At 41.0% G+C, this 23,836-nt stretch overlaps 2 protein-coding genes across 4 annotated transcripts in view; one reads left to right on the top strand and one right to left on the bottom strand.

Annotated features, from left to right (window-relative positions):
- The first annotated feature begins 423 nt into the window (after positions 1-423).
- On the top strand, positions 424-13,659 carry phf3 (PHD finger protein 3). Of its 3 annotated transcripts, none has more exons than XM_033613359.2 (16): positions 424-562; positions 2,853-3,103; positions 3,777-3,896; positions 3,995-5,312; positions 5,654-5,930; positions 6,335-6,386; positions 7,475-7,595; positions 7,720-7,876; positions 7,978-8,094; positions 8,319-8,453; positions 8,550-8,694; positions 8,795-8,981; positions 9,070-9,217; positions 9,365-9,454; positions 10,810-11,005; positions 11,108-13,659. In XM_033613359.2, exons 2-16 carry the CDS (start codon positions 2,869-2,871, stop codon positions 12,886-12,888), a joined length of 5,079 nt encoding a protein of 1,692 aa, XP_033469250.2. In that variant the 5' UTR covers positions 424-562; positions 2,853-2,868; the 3' UTR covers positions 12,889-13,659. The 3 variants fall into 3 exon arrangements, with proteins under 3 accessions (XP_033469250.2, XP_033469251.2, XP_078032378.1); XM_033613360.2 differs by having other exon boundaries at positions 3,777-3,890; XM_078176252.1 differs by having other exon boundaries at positions 2,853-2,935.
- Positions 13,660-13,890: 231 nt separating this feature from the next.
- eys (EGF-like photoreceptor maintenance factor) overlaps positions 13,891-23,836 on the bottom strand; it is a 218,546-nt gene continuing 208,600 nt past the window's right edge. Inside the window, exons 45-50 of the mRNA XM_078176251.1 lie at positions 23,538-23,704; positions 21,643-21,787; positions 18,530-18,704; positions 18,120-18,292; positions 17,837-17,998; positions 13,891-15,930 (exon numbers count right to left, since the gene is read on the bottom strand). Of these exons, the coding sequence (XP_078032377.1) occupies positions 14,738-15,930; positions 17,837-17,998; positions 18,120-18,292; positions 18,530-18,704; positions 21,643-21,787; positions 23,538-23,704 (2,015 nt within the window). The 3' untranslated portion in view covers positions 13,891-14,737. The remainder of the gene's footprint in view (positions 15,931-17,836; positions 17,999-18,119; positions 18,293-18,529; positions 18,705-21,642; positions 21,788-23,537; positions 23,705-23,836) is intronic.

Genomic DNA, 23,836 nt, shown 5'->3' on the forward strand with positions numbered 1-23,836 from the left:
AGGTGCTTGTGTGCTAAGTACAATGTTTGCCTGTTTTGTTGGACTTGTAACTTGCAGCTTTTTGCAATGGTAAAAACACCCAGGTTGAAAATTAAGATTCCTTGCACTTCATGGTTCTGCATTCATCTTATTTTACACAGAAGGCACGAACCTGCTTTTGTGAAATAAAACAAATAGATAAATGTGCAGGCAAGAGGATGTCAAACATTTCACTTACATATATGACAATAAATCAACATTTTCTCTACATGGAACAACTGAGTGCATTTGAAAAGTTGACTCTAACACCATAGTTTGCTTTCACACACAGGTAACCCCTCTGAACTGTAGTTTGCAAAGCATAAATATTGGAAACCACTGTGTAGATGTGAGTTATGTCTGTACTATCAGCTGCTATGCTACCAGTAAACAGAAGCCACGTGACGACCAGCGCTGTGTGTCAGGGGCTTTGCAGCAGCAGGACGAATGACGGCTGAGTTAGAGGAAGTTACTGGTAGCTGGGAGCAGTTGTGCTAGTATGTAACCTTTCACGAGTTGGATACAACACCGCAGTGAGAAAAAGGTAAGAGTCCTGGGGATAAATATTTATTAATATCAAAACTGCACGCGTTTAATCAGATGCATGTAGGCGTGATCATCTAACGGCCGCTAGCAGCACTCAGGCTACAAACAAACTTGGTACCTGTAGGCCTATGCTAAAGCGACTTAGCTAGCCTGTCTGACAGATTTAGCACCGACCTGCCTAACTAAATATTTACACATTTTGTGCGATATGTCTGGCTTTCCTTGCACAGATTTTTACTTGTGCAAATGCTATTTGTAGCAACAGTGGCAGAGTTTAAAACGGTGAGTTCCCTTGGGTAGTAACTTTCTACATAAGTTACCGTTAGCTTGCTAGCACACATGCTAACGTTGTGCAGCGGGTAGTCGTTAGCCGTCCTAGAACGTTAGCATGCTAACTAGCAAACACTTCATTGGGAGGGAGAACCTGGTTACAGAAACGCGGTTCTGATATGGGCGTTAAGTTATATTAGGTGACATTATATTAAGACGTCTGAACAGCTGCTAACATATTTAAGTAGCGTTTTCATGTATGCACTCCTACGTTTGGCCTGCGCAAGGTTGTGAAGTTGTAACTTGGTTAAAAGCGGTAACGTTAACATGTAGCATTTACATTAGCTTCCCTCTTTGACGGCTCTCAAAGTTAGCCATAGGAATTTTTGTTTTGCACTTCGTTACACACAAACGCTTATAGGTAACTGTACACTTGTAGGTAACTGTAAGTGCACATATTTGACTATGTAAACGTGGACGACCAACGGAAGTGGCCAAACATGACATGCTAGCGACGTTGGCTTAACGTAGCAGGACAACATACCAACAGTATTTACAGCTGATGGACTCATCCCAGAAGTTAAGTTTGAGCTGTTTGTCACTATGCGTCCAACAGCTTTAAGGGGCATGCCGTCAGAAATCGATTACATTTAGATCTAAACGTTTTATTTTCCTACATGTTAATCCATATAAGAAGGAGCGTTAGATTATAGACTGACCTACATGACCGATTAGGAGACAGGGGGCCTGAAAGCTGACCCATATAGGACCCCCACCCCCTCGCAAAGAAACAGATATCCTCCACAAAAACAAACATAACACTGTGGTTATATGAGTATCAGAAGCTTTGAAAAGAAGCTTATCCACAGTTGTAATAATAAGCAAACATGGAAAGGAGGGTTTTTTAAAGTCTAATTTTCAATTAAAAAAACGTGCAAACTCCTATTTGTTCTTCTATGTTTTAAAAAGATATGTTATAGCTTTGACACTTAAATACTTATGACGTTTTCATATTGTGCACCCCATCGGTTGAGCAATAGCAAACTTCTAAGTAAATGCTGAATAGTTCAATCTTTTTTAGAACTTAATTTTTAATTAGTTTTCAGCAGCAACAATACAGTGTATACATTTCATTTTTTATAGATGTATGTAACATTTGTACACATTATATTCAATCTTTAATTTAAACAGGTAATCACATTTGGACGGCAGGGTCTCTTTCTCAAGAGAGCCACAGTTAAGACAGAAAAGCATATAACATAAAGTTACAGACAAACTGGAAAGTCATACAAAGACCAAAAATAAAATAAAATAAAAAAAAAGTGAAAAAGTGCCAAAGTGATAGTTTAAAACTATCTACAAGAACAAACCCCGGCAGACACTCTCTCCAGGTTTCTTAAAAGAAGTTAAAAGACCCTGAAGGGAATCATGCCGGACGAATCAGTTCCTGCTGCAGTGTGATCCAGGTTCAGGGGGCAGATAAGGAGAAGACATTTTGACCATATCCTGTACAGACTGAGGGGATGGAGCCCCGGGAGCGTAGGCTATGATGGAACTGTTTACGTGACAGACATGTAAGAGGAAAAATAAATAAAGTTATACAAGTGCCAAGTTTTGCGCTTGGATAAAGATGACCAGTTCACTAAAGAATACAAAGTAAAATAGTGCGTGACGTTATGGATATCAGAGCTCTGTGATAAACATTGTCCAACAGATTGGGAGAGTGAATTGAAGCGTTTATTTTCAAAACATCCCCATAGTCCAGAGGAGGAAAGAGTGGCAGCAACAAGCTGTCCCTTTCGCTGAAAGAGAAACAGCCCAATTTTAATTTCAGTGTACTTCAAGAAAACATTAACATGAATATCTGCTCAGATCTAGCTTGTTTAGCTTGCTTAGATGAGACCTCAAATGGACATGGTGCATGATAGCTGTCTCGGAGCATTGTTGATATAATTTTGCTTGCTCAAAATGGGTTTTTGACACCTGCTTTCCTCACATTTTGTCTTTGTTTCATACAGGAAGGCAGCAGCATTCATGGATATTGTGGACACCTTTAATCATTTAATACCCAGTGACCAGTTGGACGACTCCCTGATAACAGGTCAGAATTTGGAATGTGAAGCCAGTAATGAGTTTGGGACAGGACACCGGCTGGAAGACTCACTGAAGAACATGCTCAGTGACAAAGACCCCATGTTTGGATGTGCAAGCTCTCAGTTCAGTTTGCTGGACAATGAGGACACCACTTTTCAGATTGCTGGCTCAGCAGGTACGTCAGCAGACAAAACAGTCGGTAAAATGACTAATGCTGATTTGTGCTGATTTCAAACTTTAATTAAAGCTGGCATGTAACTTTGTTAATGTGGCTGCTTCACAATATAGACCATACACAACTGACTATAAAACTTGGTAGAGGGAATTTTAAGTATACAGTAACAGCTTGCTTACATTATTTATTCATCAGCAGCAAACTTTGATTGGCTTAGTTTTGTATTTTACATCGGCTTTTCAGGTGCTTGACGACAGAACCACAACAACAGAAGCACATAGGCAGATCTCTCTAGATTTAGATATACAGGGAAAATCCTCACTGTCAACATCTGTTTGTACCACAAACATTTTAATGTCAGCATAAGCACTATCAGATATCACATTCAAACTGTGCTTTATTTAAGTGTTTGAGATTGAAAACAATCACCAGAATCCATTTCATGTCATGAATATGTTTAGAAATGCCAAAGAGATACAGCAGCTGAGCAAAATTCAGCAGTGGGTCAGTGATGTTTTTTGTTTCTTTGTGTTATTAGATTTTAAAGAGATAATTTATCATTGTAAATGCTCCTGTATCAACCGGATGGCTGATTTTCACACGTTGTGGTTGCCATTTCTATTTCTGTCTGTTTTGAATATTGTTTGTTTGTTTATTTTTTTGACTGCTGCAGGTCTCAGTGATGGTTCGGCATCCGCAGGCCTTGGCAGTGAACTGACAGTTGCAGAGACCACACAAGTCAAGAGGCCTGTTGGCAGGCAGAAGAAACGAACAAGTTATTTAGATGGTAATGGTGAGTTGCTCATTTAGTTTCCTGTTTCCACGGCTTGACACCTAAAAATTATAGATGGTGTGACAGTTTTCTGTGTTTTGTTTCTCTTGTTGAAACAGAGCATTGCAGTGATCCACAGCCCACTAACATATCCACTAACACCATGATCCGAGGACGACCAGGGAGGAAACCAGCCAACAGGCTACGGAAGTCATTTGTCATTGAGAAAGGCATTAAAGGTGCCCAGCTGAAGAGAGAATTAACTCTGGGAGGGCGTATTAATGTTAATGATCTTGATTGTGGACTATGGCTGAAGCCTTCTGTTATATTGAGACGACTGACGGTCACAATTGCAGGATTCAGGATTGAGCTGCTTCCAGGACCCTCTTACACAGAAAATGTTGAAGCGAGCCAGTCCGCGTGCCTTGACGGTGGTTTTTCGTATGCTGGGGATATTGGGTTTGCTGTGTTGCCAGATGAAGCTGTCAGTGTACAGAATCCCACACCTGAAGCAGTGGCAGAGGTGGATGCAACTGAGAAGAGCTCTGCTGATGATGCGGCCCTCGGCCTGGGCCCGTATGTGAATCCTAATGACGTGCAGGCCTCCAACGGGACAGTAATGGGGAGTGCCTGCCCGCAGGAGACAAAACTTAGCAATCAGGATGTTCCTAAAAATCAAAAGTCAGTGAGTAAGGAAAAATCTGACATCAGAGAGCCACAAAACACTGATAATAACAGAACTACTGTTACACATAAGACTGATGATAAGGAAAAGCACCAGATTGTGGCCAAAATACCGCTCAAGTCAAAACAAGGACTCGCCTCTGACAAGAACAAGGACTTGGTTTCAGGTAAACCAAACAACATGATAAAGGGAGATAAAGTAATCCAAAACACGCCACCCAAAATCCAAAGAGGAGACCCGCACAAAATGAAATCTCTAAAGGAAAAGACAGACATTTCACCTTTGAAAAGGCCTGCGGAAAACACCCAAAGTGAGCATGTGCCTAAAATACAAAAGACACAGGGCGCGGGAGAAAGTAAAGCAAAGCCAAAATTGCCAAGTACACCCAGCTCTGTAGCGAAGAAGAGCCCATCATCTGGTCACCGTGTTGATCAGCAGGGACCGACCAAACATCCGCCCAATATCCCAAAAGTAGAGACCGCTAACCCGACGCACGGCCGTCCAGGCCACTCTGTAAAAACACCTGAGGAAGGAGGGCAAGAAAAGCCCAAACTGAAAAAGCCAGAAAAGATCCTTCAAAGACAGAAAAGCAGAACTTCAAGAAGCATCTCTGTGGAGGAGCCGCAGCTGTTTATTCCAGATAACGCTCCTGTTGTGAAGAAGGAAAGTGCTGAGGAGCAACCTGCTAACAGCGAGTCTGTATGGGATGGGAACAACTGCTGTGGCCAGTGCAAGAAACACCACAATAATATGTAAGTGTTGCAAGACAGGTTGCTAATTTGTTCCTCAAATTTAATATTACATTTTGTAGATTTAACTTCACAGGTGTGAGCAACATTGAAATGTTGCTTTACTCAGCATAGGATGCAATATTTAAAGGATTTTAGGACTGTGAGAATGGGAATGTGAAAGGTAATCAGCCACAATATTTGTACAATTATCAAAAAACCTGACTGGCTTACAGTGAGATAGATGTTTGAGTAAACAAAAAAAGGAATTTTAATATTGATTTTATTTATGTTCTGTGCCAGAGTGCATCTGTTGCTCAGAATGCTTGCAAACACACCTTTAATAGTATCCGTGCTTTGTTTAGGTTCATGGTAGGCTGTGGTCGCTGTGACGACTGGTTCCACGGCGACTGTGTTGGTCTTGACCTGACGAAAGTACGCGAAATGGAGGAGGAGGACCAGATGTACGTGTGCTTAAAGTGCTGTGAGGAGGAGACCAAAAAGGTGGAGCCTGAACCCCCGAGTGCAGCCAAACCAGAAGTTCAAGCAAAAACTGAGGTACAGGAAGTTAAACCACCCCCCAAACCCCAACCGGGACCATCCCAGGCACTCGCATCAGGGGGCGTCAGACCAGTAAGAAAGGTAAGCAGTGTCACCATGAGTACTTTTAACAAAGCTGTTTGATCATGAATTTATTTGAATCCTTCATATACAAAGGATATTTTATTTGTTCCCCCAGCTATTTCCTCCTCTGATATTAATCATAGCCAGTGTTACCACTACACAAGGGTTTGTTGTCTTTTGCTTTTACTTTGCCTGTCCAGAAGGCTTGCACATGGGTGTGTGGTTAACATGGCGTACTCACCAAAGTTTAGTGCATTTTCCCCACACATAAAACTCACTCTGTATTTCTTTGTATGACCTTTGGCCAGGGGGGATTGTAATATTTCATGTGTTATTCACACGTTTTATTTTGTTGATATTGTCTTTCTTAATTACATCAATATTGTTAATGATGTACGTTTTGCACTTCTCTCCCAAAATAGGATCCTGATAGAAGGCAGTCCACAGATGGCAGAGAGGCAGCTCATAAACCAGGTATTTTCTTTAGGAGGCTGTGAATGTAAAAATAGGTTTGTTTTTGTTTACTTGTTCTCTTTTTAATGCCACATCGGGTTCAAGGCCAGGCTGGTTCATGGTGCTTTATTACAACATGTGAACAAGATTGAATGAAGACAATCACAACACATGATTTATTTTTTTAATACATAGTGTGAAACATGTTTTTTGTTATTTAAATTGAAACCTTATATACTGCAGGTTGAGACAAGACTAATGTCATCACCAAATATGCTCAGGACTTTATAAAAGGGATGTTAATTACATTTCTACACCACCAAAAAAGAAGTGTGTGAACTACATTTTAAAGAAACTAAATATAATGCTGGAATGCTACAACTGCACATATGCTGGCGATTGGGGATCTGATTTTAATGTGGTGGTAAATGTGGGTGTAGCAAGTTTACAGTATAAAAATACCTGTGAGAAGGGGGGTGTATTTTTAAACTGATACAACTAGATTTTGTTATAACCTCCCCAAAACCCCAGCATTGACTCCAAGCTCACTGCTTATATTTTGACAACTCGACAAAGTTTACGGCTGAAAACATCAAGTGAGCAGGGAGGACATTTTTGGGAGCTGCAGATACTGTTGGGCATTATAAAAACAAACGAGAACACAAGTGCATTCGCGGGGTAAGGGTCTCTTAAAATAGCTGCAAACAGTTTTGTTGTGTTGTTGCTGTTTGCCTCTATTATTCAGAACCCATCTGTGGCTACAAAACCAACGTCAAACTAAGGAAAATGTTCAACTTCAGTGTCACCTTGCTGCCTGATATTGTTTACAATAGTGTTTTGATCAGGTTGAGTTACTAAACAACTACATCTACAACTTGCTTTGCATTCTAGTTCAATACAGAGGAGAAGATAAAATCCTTATTTCAGGTTATCTCATCCTTATCTCAGGTTTTAGATAACAGCCAAAGTTGCTAATATTTTTCATAGAAAGTGTCTGTGTGTCACATTCTTGTATCAGAACTCTGTGTTGAATCTTTGATATTCTGTAATACTTGTGGTCACAGAATTCCCCCACCCTCTCAGTAGATATTGTCATTCTATCCTCACAGGCTTTTATCTCAAACAAGAGACGAAGAGTAAGACTCCGTCGTCAGCTTCAAAGAAACCGGTGTCTGTGGAGGCAATCAGGCGAAGTGTGCGTGATTCTCTGAAAGAAATCCTCATACAGAGGTGAGTATTTCGTGAGTGACTGTAACTAGAAGAAATGTGCAGAGACTGAAAACATTTTATATTTCTTTTATTGAAAAACACAATCTACCCAAGTGCACTAAATTTAACGCTTTCTTCACTTTAGGTTGAAGGAGTCTGATTTAAACGTCTCAGTTGAGAGGGCCTCAGAAGTTGCCAAGAAGACAGAGAGAGAGCTTTTTCACTTGTATAAAGACACTGACAACAAATACAAGAACAAGTACCGAAGCCTAATGTTTAACCTCAAAGATACTAAAAATAATGTAAGTACCATTTGAAATCAGGCGTGTTGCAAATGTCAAGTTTCGTGGAGTTTTCATATAAACACAGTTTGCTTTATTTGTATTTTTATTGTATCTTTAAGGTCCTTTTTAAGAGGGTCCTCAAAGGGGAAATTTCTCCTGGTAACCTAATTCGAATGAGCCCCGAGGAACTGGCCTCGAAAGAATTGGCTGCTTGGCGACAAAGGGAGAACCGACATGTAAGTAATGCTTTGTCTTTGCTGTAGTTTCTAACAAATGTAATTACATATATTCACCCTGATAGCCCACAGTGCTTCATCTTGTAGGCCATGATAATTGGGAAAAAGTAAGCTCAGAAAGTGGTATTAACATACTTTGAGATTTTGTCTCCCTATATGTTTGTATTTTGGAATACTAAACTTTCAGTAGCCCTCTAAAAAGCAACACATTCCTCATTTTACAGACGATTGAGATGATCGAAAAAGAGCAAAGAGAGGCAGAGAGACGGCCGATCACTAAGATCACGCACAAAGGTGAAATTGAAATCGAGAGCCAAGAACCAGCAAAGGAACCAGTGAAGGCCCCTGAGCCTGAAGAGGTAAGAGACACAACAAATAATACTGCATTACCGTATATTTACCAGTAAAAGGGGCGACATGTCTTTTTCATTGTCTTTTTATTTTTATCTTGTCAGCTTAAGTCTCCTCCCAAAGTGGCAGAAGTCTCAGCAGAGCCTCCAAAAACCCCAGAGGATAAAACAGAGAGTACCAAGACGGAGAAAGACACCACTAGCCAACACAAGTCTCATTTATTTGACCTACACTGCAAAATCTGCACTGGTAAAAAGATCCTCGTATGCTTTAAGATTGATTTTTCTGCTTGTAATGTGTCACTGCTGAGTTACCAACTTGTTGTGTAATGTTTTTCTTTTCAAATAAGGTCGTATGGCTCCCCCTGTGGAGGAGGCACCAACCAAAGTGGTCAAAGTTGCCACCACAGTGGTTCGGAGGCAGTCTACTACTAAAGCAGAAGAGACGAAGAGCACACCACCTGCAATCGATGACGACCTGCACCTCACCGTTCTAGAGGAGAGCTTCCGAAATGCTCAGTCGGTTTATGAAGGACGGTAAGCTGTTATTTCTAATACTCTGTGTGGTTCTCTTGCAAGCTGATTTTTTGCAAGATTGCTCCATTGCTGTTTATATTCATCACAGTTCGGATCACGCAACTGGAAGAGATGAAGAGGCCGCTTTCCTTTCCAACCTGAAGTCCCTGTGGCGAGGATTCATTCATATGCACTCTGTGGCAAAGTTTGTGACAAAAGCTTTTCCTGTCTCTGGCATTTTGGACAACTTGACTGAGGTAAAGTGGACACATTAATTATTCATCATTCGTTATCCATTATTCATTATCCATTATTCACTGAACACATTTCGAGTTTGAATAACTGTAGCAAAGTGTTTTAAACTAAGCACTGTCAGTAAGGTTTGACCTTTTTTTCTTCATCAGGACCTTCCAGATAGCATTCAAGTTGGTGGAAGGATAAGTCCACAGACGGTGTGGGACTACTTGGAGAAGATTCGGGCAACTGGAACAAAAGTGAGTTTTCAGCAGCTTTCCCCCTTAAAGAGGCAGTTTATCCCCAAATCAAAAATACATGTTTTTTGTCTTACCTGTAGAGCTATCTATCAATCTAGATTGTCCCTACATCAAACTGCTCACAACAAGGTCTGTGGATTATCTTAAGTGAAGCGGGATTTATAATTCTGCGTCCAATCGAGGCCATACCTATGGTGTAGGCTTTTGATTAATGTAGAGCCTGTGCCATAGCCCGACGTGCACCTACCCTGAAATTTAACTGCAGGTCACTGCAATGCAGGCCTTGTGTCATTTTTGTAAGCTGAGACCATTTCCCTCAGAGGAAACTAAGCTTTTATTTACTTCAATTTCCAAGATAAGAAACACTAAATTGTGAAAACAAGGCCTCCACAAAAATAGCATTTTAAGTCTTGTGTGTGATTTATCCTGGCTTCATACAATGTAAAATGCCATAGACTTGTGCTACTAATGTTAGCATGTTTTTGTTTGGAAAACGTGTTTAGTATAAGACAGGTGTTTTGTCAGTGAACCTTGTGAGTTGTAATGGAACCAAATTTTGTAACGTTATCTTTGTTAAATGTTGCTGTGTCTCTGGCTTCATATGAGTAGAGCAAAAGTCAGCTAGCTGCTAGGCTAATTTATACAATGTAAAATGCCATAGACTTGTGCTAAAATCATTATCATGTTGTATATGTGGGGAAAATGTATCAAAGTCAAGTGCTTTGTGAATGCTGCGAGTTATAGTGAAGCTGATGTGTGTCATTGTGTGTGTTTTAAATCAACTAAACCCTACAGTACCTCAGAGAAACCCCGCTGCTGACTAGTGTTATGGAGGTGTAACTGCAGAGTGACACCGACACCATTGCACAAGGATAAATGCTCACGACAGCATAGGCCACATGCATAGGACGGCATAGACTTTGCATAGAGCTGACACACAAGTACAAATCCCATTAAATAGGGTCATGATTTCTTGAAGACATTGCTGTTGAGTTTTTCAAATGTAATTTTTTTTGTTGCTTTGAGCAAGACAAGCCGAGTGCCATCTAGTTCCATTATGTCTGAGAGAAGGCAGACATCTCTACGCCTGATATGTCCCACACTCACAATTCATACTAAATCAACTAAATTGATACATAGCACTATAGAAGAAGAGAAAAATATATGTTTGATTTTGGGGTTAACTGGCCCTTTAAGGGGTTACACAGTCTACAGTAATATTAACTCACTAAATACCATCATTCAGATTTGTAGTGTCATGTGATGCATTATAGAGCTGCTGTAATAAAGAGTTCTGGTCGAATTTCTACAGTGATTACAAATTTTACTGACGCATGCTTTTTCTTTTATTAAAGGAGGTGTGCCTGATTCGCTTCTCCCCTGAGACAGAGGAAGATGAGATCTCCTATACTCTTCTGTACGCCTACTTCAGCAGTCGCAGGCGTTTTGGGGTGGTGTCCAATAACCTGAAACAAGTGAAGGACATGTACCTCATTCCCTTGGGCGCCACTGAAAAAGTTCCACATCAGCTCGTTCCCTTTGATGGGCCAGGTAACATGGACACCTCTCTTCTCTTGGATAATTACTTTTCTCTCGGTAAATTACACAAACATTTCTAATCTTTCAAATTTAATTAATGTTCTCATTTGACAGGTTTAGAAAACAACCGTGCCAACCTCCTCCTTGGACTCATAATTCGCCAGAGACCTAAAAGGGATTTTCTTCCCGTGGACATGAATGAGAGTGCAAGGATTATTCCTGAAATCCAGCCCATCACCGTTTCCACAAAAGAAACCAGAGAAACAGAGGAGGATGAGAAATTGTTCCTCTCTTCCTTGACTACTGCACATAAAAAAGAGAAGGACAAACCACTTAACACTACTGAAGATGTTGATGAACCAATTACAGAGTCTTTTGAAGAACCATCTGCATCAGAGGAGACCAACAATCAGGAACCCCGAAAACCACTGCGCTTCCTTCCAGGTGTGTTAGTAGGCTGGGGTGGGGAATTGCCACCTCTGCCAGATGTTGGAGGTAAACCTGCAACAACAGCAGATGACACCCAGAAGACCCAACAAGCTCCCAAAACGGAGGCATCAACTGTAAACTCGAAAAGTCCAACAGCTGCTGCGCCACGAGAGCGCTTTGTCATCAAGAAGAAAGAAGCCAAAGCCGTTAAAGCTGAACAAGAGCTCCCCAGCCCAACGGATACATCTGCTGTTAACAACTCATCAGGAAAGGATGCTGCAGTGGTGACCCATGCTGCCCCAGTCTCTCTGAAAGATAAGCCTCCAGATGTATCGACTGAAGCGTTCCTGGCAAGCTTGTCAGCAGCTCCGAGTGGGGCTGAAACTAGCAGTGCTGCCTCTGCAAACAAAGGCGATGCCGGCCCTTTGTCTGAAACTGAGAAAACGCCGTCTGAAGAGGATCCTTTGTCGCAGTCAAAATCCCAGGCTGCTCCGGCTCACACTAATAGCTCAAAACCTCCTTTAAGTGGAATACTGAAAAAATCTTCAGCATATTGCAGTGTGAGTGAAGATAAAACAACAGTGCTACAAAAGGATAAAGCCAGCCAGCCAGCTCCTTCGAGCCCTAAACCTGTGCCTGTGTTGAGTAGCACTAGAAATGAGCCAGTTACACTATTTCACCAAGGATATTTACAGCTTTCTCAGCCCAAGAACAAACCCGAGGAAGAAAAGCAAACAGCTATTCGATCATTCGCTGGTGAAAAGGAAGATGCTGCCGTGTCCCAGGCTGGTGCTCCTGTAACTCAGACAGTATATTCTCCTACAGTCCCAGCACCACAAGCAGTGTGTTACCCAGAAGTGTCTGAGGTCCAACACAACTCAGTAATGGCACCAGTTCTCCCAGTATACAACAGTACTGCACCTATCCCACTGCAGCAGCAACAGCCTCAGGTACCTGGCAGCTACGACTACCCAACTGGCCCTCCACCTAACACTTTCTCCAGCCCACACACCCAGGATCAGAACCACAGCACACCGTGGGCTCAGGACAGCACTTCACAGGCTCTTCCCGGACTTCAGTCGCAGTTTGCCGGGAGCTACCCTGAACCAGCTGGCCGACCTCCATCCCTGGCCAAAGACTACAAGCGCCTAGAGGAGCGGTACAGCGACCCGTGGGAGCGGCCACGCACAACAGAGGACAGAGACCACCACGGGAGGCACAGTCATCACAGGGACACTCATCACGGGAAAAAGAGCAGGCATCATGAACGGGAGCGGGAGAAAAAGCGTGAACGCAGCCGCGACAGAGAAAGGAGTAGGCACCACGGACACTCAGACGACCGCTATGGTGAGAAGAGGAAAGAAAGGCATCGCAGCGATGATCACGGCAGCCGTCATAAGGACAGACACAGACATAGACGGGACTCTGATTATGATAATGGACGGAGAAGTTCAAAAGACAGTTAACTCATAATCATGTGTTATTTTTTTTTTAAAGCCCCACTAGTTGGGGGCTCTAAGAAAGACTTTTGGTTGGCTTGTTGGTCACTTTGCTGGTTCAAACCACTTTGGCGTTATCGGCTGACAGTGGAGGTGTTTATTTTATACAGTGGTCTGCAGCTTGCCATTTCCTTCATAGAAGTTTAAATTTTATGTTATTGACAGTGCAGCCAAAATGATCTATCATTTCAGAGTGACGTGAAGATCTTTATAGACGTGTTTTCTTCAAACCAAGAACTGAATATTGGAACAGTTTCAAAATTTTAACCTTTTTATTGTATATATCTTGTTCATACTGAGCTGCTGCACTGACTACACATGATCACTTAATGTTTTCAGTCTCATGGTAACATACAAAACAAGTGTGGACCATTTGGTAAAACGTTGGCATGAATGTAACACAGAAAACATTTAACTGAGGACCGTGATCTAAACAGCAGCTATGCTTTTTTTTTTTCCCCCCCCCCGACTTAAATTCGTTTAAATTGCTTAAATATTTTTTAAACTTACTTTTTTTTGAAAAAGTATGTACATTTTGGCTTGTAATATACCTTAGAGATGAAGTGTGCCTTTGCACTGTGTGTTTATGTACAGTTCGTAATAAAGCTAATCCTTTTTTATTATTGATTATTAAAAAAAATTCTCTTATTTCTTTTTAAATGTATTAAAGGTACAACCACCTGGATACTGATTTTCAAGTTATTGTTTACAAAACTGCTTTTGAAATGTTGTCCTTTCTAATTGGAATAGTAACTTATTCTGAGGGCTTTTATCTGTTTGATATTTCATCCAGTTGAGTTTTGTCAAAGGAATACTTCCCCCCCAAAGGATCATTTGTGTATCAGTTACCCAGCTTTTGTGTTGAATTTTTTAAAAATTTATTTTTCTTGCACTCCTCCACGGTGAACAAAGAATCCAAAACCTGGAAAATGTCTTGATGAATTGAAGTCGTAGGGGCCACGTCTAACAACAGCAAAACGATAACATCCATTTAAAACTCTCACACAGTTGTATGCTCAGAACACCCTTTTTGCCACAGAACCTAACTAAAAGTGAAACTTAGATATGCTCGCTTCAGTGCCAGACTCCATTGGCAAAACCAGCAATTTAACCTCACTGAACACGGGAGCTGCTGATATATCACTGGCTCGATAAGTTCATTTGTTTGTGTTATTTTTTGATGTTGGTGAATCTGAACTAAACCTTTAAAACACCAAAGTCACACAATAACACAAACAAACTAAGTGATGGAGGCGGTGGTAGACCAGTAGCTCCCGTGTTACTGGTTTTGCCAATGGAGTCTGGCTTTGAAGGATGTATGTAAGTTTCACTTTAGTTCAGTTCCCTGTCGGAAAGGGCTGTCTGTGCATGTGAGATGTACTGAGAATACAACTGGATAACAAAATTGTGAGAGTTTTTAAACAGATATTTTGATATAGTTTTGACAAGAATATTCTCAATTTTTTTGGTTTATTCGTTCAACAGAGGCATACGAGACAAAGTTTTCTTCACAAACTCAGTGCACCACGGGCTGAGTAATTGATGAAAGTGACCATTTTGTGGGTGAAGTATTTCTTTAAGTGTGGCTCTGAATCAGACAATGCACTATTATCCATAAAAAAATCAGAAGTCAGATAAAAATCAAGCTGTAAAATGTTGAGGAAACAAATAGTAAAACAGTGAACTTAACTTTAAAAAATTGGAACCTAGCTACTGCCAACAAATTCTCTTCTGGACTATTTTGTAGTATGGTGTTACAAAAAAAAAAAACAGCTAAGCTTAAAGATCATGTCGCAAGATTGAAGATGCAACAGCACTATTCATTACCCTCATAAACATTGAAACCCTCACTATTTTTGAGAAACTGCAACGGCTTAGTATCTTGAAACAAATACACATTTCTGAGGCTTCCTTCAAAGCCTTTTGAAAACAACCCTGAAGTGACAGTTGACACATTTCTGTATAATTCGAATCCTCCAAAGTAAAGCTGACCGCCGTAGTTCAAGGCCACGTAACGCTCAAACGGGTCCACGTCTTTGAAAAGGACTCTCTTGTTGTTTAGGAACACTTGGATAATTGTGCCGTTTAAAGCTATGGAGACATTGTGCCATGTGTTGCAGCACAGTGTGAGATTTCTGGAAGTTATTGGGAGTGAAAGCCTCTCTCCAAGATTGACTGCGACTTTGAGGTGGCCATTCTCCAGTCCCGCTGTGAGGTAGTCGTCGTCTTCGTGTTCAGCTTTTCCCATCCACATGATCAAACTGTCATTTGAGCTTGTGAGGAAGCTGAATGAAACCTGTGTGTATTTAAGATTTCTTGTGTTGTATCTCAGGTCCTGATATTTAACGTATGAGCTTCCCACAAACTTGAGAGTTTCTGTGGCTATTTGTTTGTCGCAGTGCGTCCCACCCCATCCCAAGGGGCATATACAGCGGTATGAGGTTACACTAGACGGAGCACATGAGGAACCCTGTTTGCAGATGTTGTTAACACAGCTTACAGACTGGTTACACACAGAGCCAGTCCAAGATGGTGGACATACACATATGAATGAGTCACTTCCTGTTGCCCTGCAGCGACCTCCGTTTTGGCACACCTTGTACCCACAGGCAGTCCCATCCCAGTCCCCAACATTGGCTCCACTTATCGCCCCCGTCTCTGTCAACTCAAACTCCTCCCCGTTGAGTTTAAGTTCTCTTAAACCACCAGTGAAGCCCTGTGGTTCTCCTTCAGTGGCATCTGTGGAGACTAGGCTCAGAGTGGACACGCCCCCGACAAAGATGTCCGTAGCAACGTCGAGGGTGGTCATCCCTTCAGTCACATTCTCTCTGACTTCCTTATTATCCAGACTGAGGAAGCCTTGGTGACCAACTCGGCCAGCCTTCACTGTGTGCCAGGTCTTGCCGCGCGAGTCCACTTGCTCAACCGACTGCAGGATGTGGGTGCCATCCCCGAGATTGTATCGCAGTTGGACAAACCCAGACGTCAAGAAGAGGCAGAAGAAGTCTCCTGGAGGAAGAGAATAAAACAGTCACACATTTCAATAGTAGGTTTGTTCTTGTAAAAGGGTTCGCTTACCTACTATTCCTGCAGAGGAAAATAGTTATATTCACAGCAGTGTATGTTGACTGACCAGGGCTACAAGGACGTTCTTTTCAAAAAGACACAACTGTTGAATTTTTAAAATGTTTAAATGGTGTGGTGACTTCAATAAAAAAGTGCACTTTTGCATTGTGCGAAATAACTTCAATAACTGATTTTGAATGTCACAACTGCGACTTAAGTCACCACCGTGACCACTACGGAATTTGTAATTTTAACTTTTAATATTTTTTATCCACTGTCATGCTCCAATTTCAGGCATAACACCTTGTTTGTTTTGTTTTACAGGGTATTTATGGTTTGTTTTATATGATTTAATTTTACAGTCTAATGCTGGATTAAATCTGTGGTTTGTGTTTGTTTGTTTGGTTTTTCTGTTTGTTTTTGTTTTGTGAATAATTGAAGAAGAAGAATATTTTTCATTTCCCCATCACGTTAATCACCCGAAGACCCTCAAGATTCATCTTGTGACATTCAGGCTGGTAATAGCTGGTGACTACCGTAGATGGAGGCATAATGTTTTTGGGTTGTCTGTCTGTCCACCTGTCCCATTCTCATGAATGTGATATCTCAAGCAAACCTTGAGAGAATTTCTTAATATTTGGCACAAACGTCCACTTGGACTCAACGATGAACCGCTAAGATTTTAGTGGTCAAAGGTCAAGGTCAATGTCACTTGGCCTGTCCTATTCTTGTGGACATGGTATCTCATGAACCCCTTGAGGAAATTTTCTTAAATTTAGCAAAACACTGACTTGAACTCAACAATGAACTGTAACTGAACTGCTTTTGGTGGTCAAAGGTCAAGGTCACTGTGACCTTGAACCCATCTCATTCTCATGAACACAATATCTCACGAACTCCTTAAGGGAATTTCTTCAAATTTGGCAAAACACTGACTTTGACTTAAGAATAAACTGATTGGAATTTGGTGGTCCAAGGTCAAAATCAAGGTCACTGTGACCACACAAAACATGTTTTTGGCCATAATAACTCAAAAAATTCTGACACTAATTATGACCAAACTTCACACAAATGTCTAGTGGGATATAATGATGACATGATTAAAGGCTAACTTCACTGTGACATCATAATATCATGCATAAAACACCTTTCTGGCCATTACTCAACATCACATCTCATGAACAGAAGGGGAGACATTTGGTCAGACTCTGAATTGATGACACTAATCTTGGGTGCCCATCTTGTAACTTTGCTGATGGTTTAGATCTTCTGCTGGGGGGAAGATGTGTGTGAAGCATCCATGTTTTCACAGAGAAATGTGACTGGTGCGCTGAGGCACCGCAGGGCAGTAATACTAGATTTTTGGGTTGTTTTTTTTGTGTAACTTGGGTGAACTGACTTTTTTTTCTGACTATAATTACTTTTATATTACACATTACATGGAGTTCAGCTCAAGTGTTGATTTAAAATAAACTTCTATGTCAACATATTAAACTTTACCTGACATATTTGTGATATTAGTGCACAATGATAACAATATGCTACTCTAAATCTTTTCAGATGCCTTTTAGCATGAAATACTTAGTTTCAAGAATAATTAAAGCAGCATTTTTCCCATGATAGTATAGTATAGAATTACAAAAGATGTTCCAAAACTGCATTACATCATCTACTCAAAGGTAAGTGCAAGGTGTCCATCATGTATTATTCTTTCATTGTACTGTAATGTGTGCCATGGTGTCAGGACATAGAGTAAATAGTGATCCTGGTGCTTACACATCAACACACAGGCATTCTGTAAACAGAGTAGTTTGTTCATTAACATAAAGGTGTAATTTAATGTCCTCACCAGCTCTGGCACTGAGGTGCTGTGCAGTGTACACGAGGATGCCATCCGGTGATAAAGGCTGGAACTGCAGCTGCAGAACAGTCCTGTGCCTAATACTCATAGGTGGGAATGACATCCATGACGACTGGTTACCGCTGAAGAATGGATCACTGATGGTCACAGCTGAACAGGCAAAACAATACAGCACTTAAATAATTAAATAGTGAACATCTTGGTTTATTAAAATAATCACAAAAAAAAAAAAACCAAATATAATGATACAGTTATGGTTCAATGATACGACCTTTCTCGCAGTACAGTCCCGCAGTCCCCAGGGGGCATTGGCAGGTATATCCATTTGGGAGAGGGATGCAGGTGGAGCCGTGGGCACACAGAGGAGGGGGACTGTGCTCAACATCACACACAGACACGGTCTCAGAACAGAGTGCTCCCTTCCATCCAAATGGGCACTGGCAACTGCAGACGGACACAGTCAGACACTGTGAAAAGCTTGTAAACACTGTCCATTCCTTTCACGATATGTGCGCGGTGTAACTGATCTTCTAATGGTTATTGATGCCTAGTCACAATACATATAGAAATATACGTATGACAGAAAGTTGCTGGGCACATTCAACTCAACTATAAAGCCAATATGTGCTATTCATGAGTGGAAACATTATAAATAATCAACAAATGAATATTTTGACTCACTACACAGATGAGCCGGAGTCCACGCACGTTCCTCCGTTTCTGCAGTGAACATGGACACAAGGAGTGACTCCACACTGACCCACGTTGCGCCCGAAGGCTGGATGTCCCGCAGGCTGTCCCAGCACCTGGAACTTTCTGTCTCTTCTTGTACGAAACTGCACATCAAAAATGCACCCTTCGAAAAGAACAAACACACCGACAGCCAAAGTTTAAGTTAGAAGGATATATCTTTTATTACCCTGATAGGGGATTATCAAAGGAAACACAGCATTCTTCATTTTCCCTGTGTAAAGATTAATGTGGCGCACACTAAAATGTGATTAATTTGAGCTGGGTTTCCCACTCAAATAAAGTCAATAAATAGGAAAACACCTCTCAAAATGAATTTCTATGATGGCTGTTTACTTTATCGTGTAAAACCACAGGGTTTTATATCAAGCATATGTACTGAAATCTAAACGTCTTTATTAGATGGAATAAAATCTCCACGGTCTCTACAGTTCACATCAAAGATGTCCGAGTTTTTAAATCTATGTTTTTCCCCCCGTCATCACACATCTCCCTCATCATATTTGCTTTTTGCTTTCATAATTCAATTTTATCAAGACAATATTTGCTTTGGCCTGTACCTGCAGAGCACAGGGCCTTCTATAAATATAAGGCCTGAGCACAAGCCATGTAGTCATCTGCACATGCAGACTCCCGTCTCTCTGCTGCATTAGTCACTGGCATAAACAGGATGCAGGGGAAATGTCATGCTCATTCATGAATATTCATGGCATGATGCTGTCTTCTTGGCAGACTCAAGTGATGGTTGCGGTGCTGCAAACATAGACCGTCGGAAAGCGAGGCAGATTCATAAGGAAGATTATAAAAGCTGGATATTTTTGTTTTAGCTGCACACTCACTGACTCCTGTAACAGAACCAAGAAACCAGAGGAGCCAAGTCGAGCATTCATACCTGGGAGAGAGACAGCTGACAATGAAATGTGCAGTAAATTTGGTTTTGCAGAAAACCTGTTCTTACATAATTGTTTCAGAATGATATTTTCTGCTAAGTGGCCGTCTTTAATTAGAATTACTGCCTTGCAGCTGTATGCCTCTGCGAACCAGTCAAGTCGTAGTTATAGTTTACATTCATGTCTGTCCAGACTCATATGTTGCCATGACAGCAGACATTGCTTCAAATATGACTGTTGCTGCAAAGACGATACAAGCTCTAAAACATGGATGCTTCACACACATTTTTAACATGCAGCACAGAAGATCTACACAATCAGCACATATTCAATTCCCTCAAGGCTCTCTTGAGATATTGCATTCACAAGCATGAGACGAATGCAAGGTCACAGTGTTCTTGACCTTTGACCAACAAAATTTAATCAGTTTATGGTTGAGTCCAAGTGGACATCTGTGCCAAATTTTCTCTCTAGGTGTCTTGATATATCACATTCATGAGTATGAGATGTGGTGGTGATACTCAAGGTGTTCATGAGGATGAGATGGATGGTAGGTCAAAGTGACCTTGACCTCTGACCACTTAAGTCTAATCAGTTGATTGTTGAGTCCAAGTTGATGTCTGTGCCAAATTTAAAGACATTTTCTCAAGGTGGTCACGAGAATGAGACGGACACTAGGTCAAAGTGACCTTGACCTCTGACTACCAAAATCTAATCAGTTCATAGCTGCGTCGAAGTGGCTGTTTGTGTCAAATTTGAAGAATTCATTTAAGGTGTTCTTGAGATATCACGTTCATGAGTATGAGACAGATGCAAGGTCACAGTGACTTTGACCTTTGACTACCAAAATCTAATCAGTTTATGGTTGAGTCCAAGTGGATATTTGTGCCAAATTTAAAGATTTCTCTCAAGGTGTTCTTGAGCTATCACGTTCATAAGAATGGGACAGATGAACAGACAGACATATGGATGGACGGACGGACGGACGGATGGACGGACACCCTGAAAACATCACACCCCCAGCGCTATCACCGCTACAGAGGCATGAAAAAAAGAAAGAAAAAAAGAAAAAAGACTGGGGTTCAAAAGGTTATGACCCTCAAGATCTTGTAGCAAGTCTGATAAAATATCTGCACCAAAGCAGGATCAAAGTTTTTAATAGAAAAACTCGACAAACACAAACTTCCTGTTTCTTGTTATTTGATCAACAGCTCAAATTGAGTAACTGATTTTTTTTTTTTTTTTTTTTACCCAGCAGCCACAGTACCTCCTCTGCCACCTCTCCACAGGGGAGTGTGGATCTGTTGATAACTGGGAGTGAAGTGCATTATCAGTGTGTTCACTGCCAGCCATCATGATTAGGGCTCGAGGAAGGTCACACAGATCTGATTAGACGCTCATGAGTTCTCATTACATCCCGAGCAAAAAGGTTATGGTACCACCAGTGTCGCCTGACTCAGGTAGTGCTTACCAGCAGAGGGGGAGTATGACAGTCTGATATGGTATGGGCAAACTGATGCTTTACCATAGCTGATTTGATTTGGGCTGGTTTATTTGGCGAGCAGAAAAATGAATTATACGATGATAAATAGGCGAACGCACAAAATTTCTCCAGTCCTTAAATATAAAAAAGCTCTTGTTCCCCTCAAATGGATCTGCCATGACATTTTATAATAACAAGCTTCAATGCTGTAGTGCAGAGACTGCTGAATATGGTTATGATGATATTCATAGCTGTTGTCATCATTACGGTTATGGCAATTTTGCTCCACAGCTCTGCACATTAGCGGGCACAATGGATGCTCCCCAGAATACATTCCTACATGGGGTCACCTGAGAGAAAGCATAAATGATGTTGATGATGACAAAGATGGTTTGTATGGCCCCCTTGTTCAAGTGACTTATCAGCAATGAAATGGATTTGCACACAACGCAAAACTGTACAGGGGTGTGAAGTGATTAAAGGATGCAGATACAATCAACCTCAAAGCTCTGCTCTGGCCTCATACGCAGTCCGAGCCTGTAACTCCCTTTTTCATTACACACTTTCTCCTCTGCTTACAAAGAGACAGAGATCCTGGGAGAACCTCCAAGCCCCGGCGCTCTCACTCCAGACAGCAGTTTTGGGTTGTAATAAAGCCGTAGCAGTCTTACCCTGAAAGCCATGACGGAACCTGGATCCAAGTGGCAGCAGTTCAGGAGTGTATTCATTATATCCGCCCACAAAGAGATGGTTGAAAACATTGAGTCCCAACAAGGGTCCTGGAGACAATGCCGTTCTGTTACGCTGTCCGTCAACCTGAGAGAGACAGTGAAATGTCAATACTCACGCTGGGGTCTTACATCTGTAGGTGTCAGAGTGGGAGCACGATTTGTTTAAAAATCTGCCAAAAGTGACAAAAACTATGACCTTGGACTGATCACTGAGTTATTCAGGCTGTGTCCACTTAGTAGCCACAGTAGCTGCTACACTCCGATGTTGCTGAACAGACAGGCCTCAATAGCTTCTCACTGTTCCTGCACATTTTCAGCCGCACTTAGATGATAGGAACGTCCTCTTCCTGGTTATTGGACCAAAATGATTTCTTGGGACAAAGAAATGTGTTCCCTAATGTGTTCCCAGTATACAATCACCAGGCAGGACAGACATATGGTGTTTGTGTGTATGTATATATACACAGTACCATATATAAAACCCTGGGTGAAGATTTCAGTGGGGGCGTAAGGGACAGGTCCCCCTTAATATTAAGAACGTGCATATTTTCCCCTGAATAAACACATGACAGTAGCAGAGGATTCTATTTAGACAAAATTAAAGACATTTCAACCATAAATTGATGCCTAGAAATTCCCCAGAATGCAGGAAATAAAGTCTTTGATGCTCAAAATTGCTTTGCCTTTGTTAAGATTATTAAAAAAAAAGTATCATATACATTTAGGTGACAACTAAAAGGAAAAGGGTGAATATATAAGGAGCACGAGGAGCTGCTAAATAGTCTGATTTGATGAAATAAGCATTTACCATTTGAAAAAGTGGTTCCAGCCTTTTTGGCTTACGACTTCTTTTGTATGTATCACAGTTATGTCCCATCTGTCTGTACTAGAGCTGAACAATTTAGAAAAAATATCTCTTTGCAATTATTTTGACTGATATTGCAATTGCGATATGATTCACAATATTGGAGGGAATGATCATTTTTGCACCATTACTCTCATTTTCATTGAAAAATACATTAACATGATCATTATGGTGTGATTTTTTTGCGAGGACCAAGATTCTTCTTAAGTCTGTAGAATGCGATTTGTAGGCCAGGACACCTCAATACTTAATTTAGAAAGGTATTTTGTCACATATTTTGCCTTTGACAAATATTGCGCCTCTTGCAACTTGGATATTGAACTAGTCCTTATTGCTATTTCTAAAAAAAAACAGCCCTATTCTGTTCCCTCCCATCTGTCTATCAGTGTCTCATTACATGTGCACTTTTGCTCCTGATGCTAATCTGTATTTTGTCTCACTGGTACTGTGTGCAATAATAATAAAGTTGAATCTGATCTGATCTAATTTAAACGAACAAAAAGAAAAAGGATGAATCACTTCCTACTTGTGACACTTTATCACAGGTCACGACACTAGTGTGAACACAATCTTGAGCAGTTCAACTGAGGAGGTAATTTTCCCTTCTGAGACGGTTTCATTTGAAGGATCTTTAGAAGTCTGAAGATGGAAAATCATTCAGTATTTCACAGGTAAATGGGGAAATACAGATTCACAAAATAAAGTAATTCTTAAACAAACTGCTGTTAAGGGACGTACATATTATTTCTTTCTTATCCCTTTAGTGATCCCATGGTTTACCTCAGAACCCCTTGAATGCTCCTGACTCCAGGTTGACCCCAGGTTGGAATGGTGTTTGGAGCATTAAAGCTGTTCTGGTGGCTCATGTGGGTCCAACTCCTTTATATTTTCCCCCACCTGTACGTGTACATTAGATGGGAACATGTACAGTAACCTTGTTTTCCCCAGACATAACACTTTTCTAAATCACCTTTAGCCATCCTGTTTTCTTGAACCTTCCAAATGTAACGGTGTGAATGTTGATCTGGTGGTTCAGTCGATCACTGACTATGGTTGCTACACCTGATCCGAGGTTGAATTTATGCGCAACTCTGCCACTTCGTAGTCCCAAGACGAGAAAGTCATCACCATCATTGCCTAGAAAGCACATAAATAGTTTATCGTGAGCATAGTAGACATATATGGTATATACACACATACATATGTATGTGTGTATATACATCTGCAAAAAACACCTTAAACACCTTGTTAAAAACAAATTATTAACAC

Source organism: Epinephelus lanceolatus, chromosome 17, assembly GCF_041903045.1.
Source record: "Epinephelus lanceolatus isolate andai-2023 chromosome 17, ASM4190304v1, whole genome shotgun sequence".
In the NCBI taxonomy this organism is placed as follows: Eukaryota; Metazoa; Chordata; class Actinopteri; order Perciformes; family Serranidae; genus Epinephelus; species Epinephelus lanceolatus.

What these genes read in the sequence shown, in the direction of transcription:
- phf3 (XM_033613359.2), top strand. Translation starts at nt 2,869, where the DNA reads ATGGATATTGTGGACACCTTTAATCATTTAATACCCAGTGACCAGTTG. An exon ending in GCGTCAGACCAGTAAGAAAG is followed by an intron (nt 5,931 to 6,334) that starts GTAAGCAGTGTC and finishes CTCCCAAAATAG; the next exon opens with GATCCTGATAGAAGGCAGTC. An exon ending in GACAAAGGGAGAACCGACAT is followed by an intron (nt 8,095 to 8,318) that starts GTAAGTAATGCT and finishes CTCATTTTACAG; the next exon opens with ACGATTGAGATGATCGAAAA.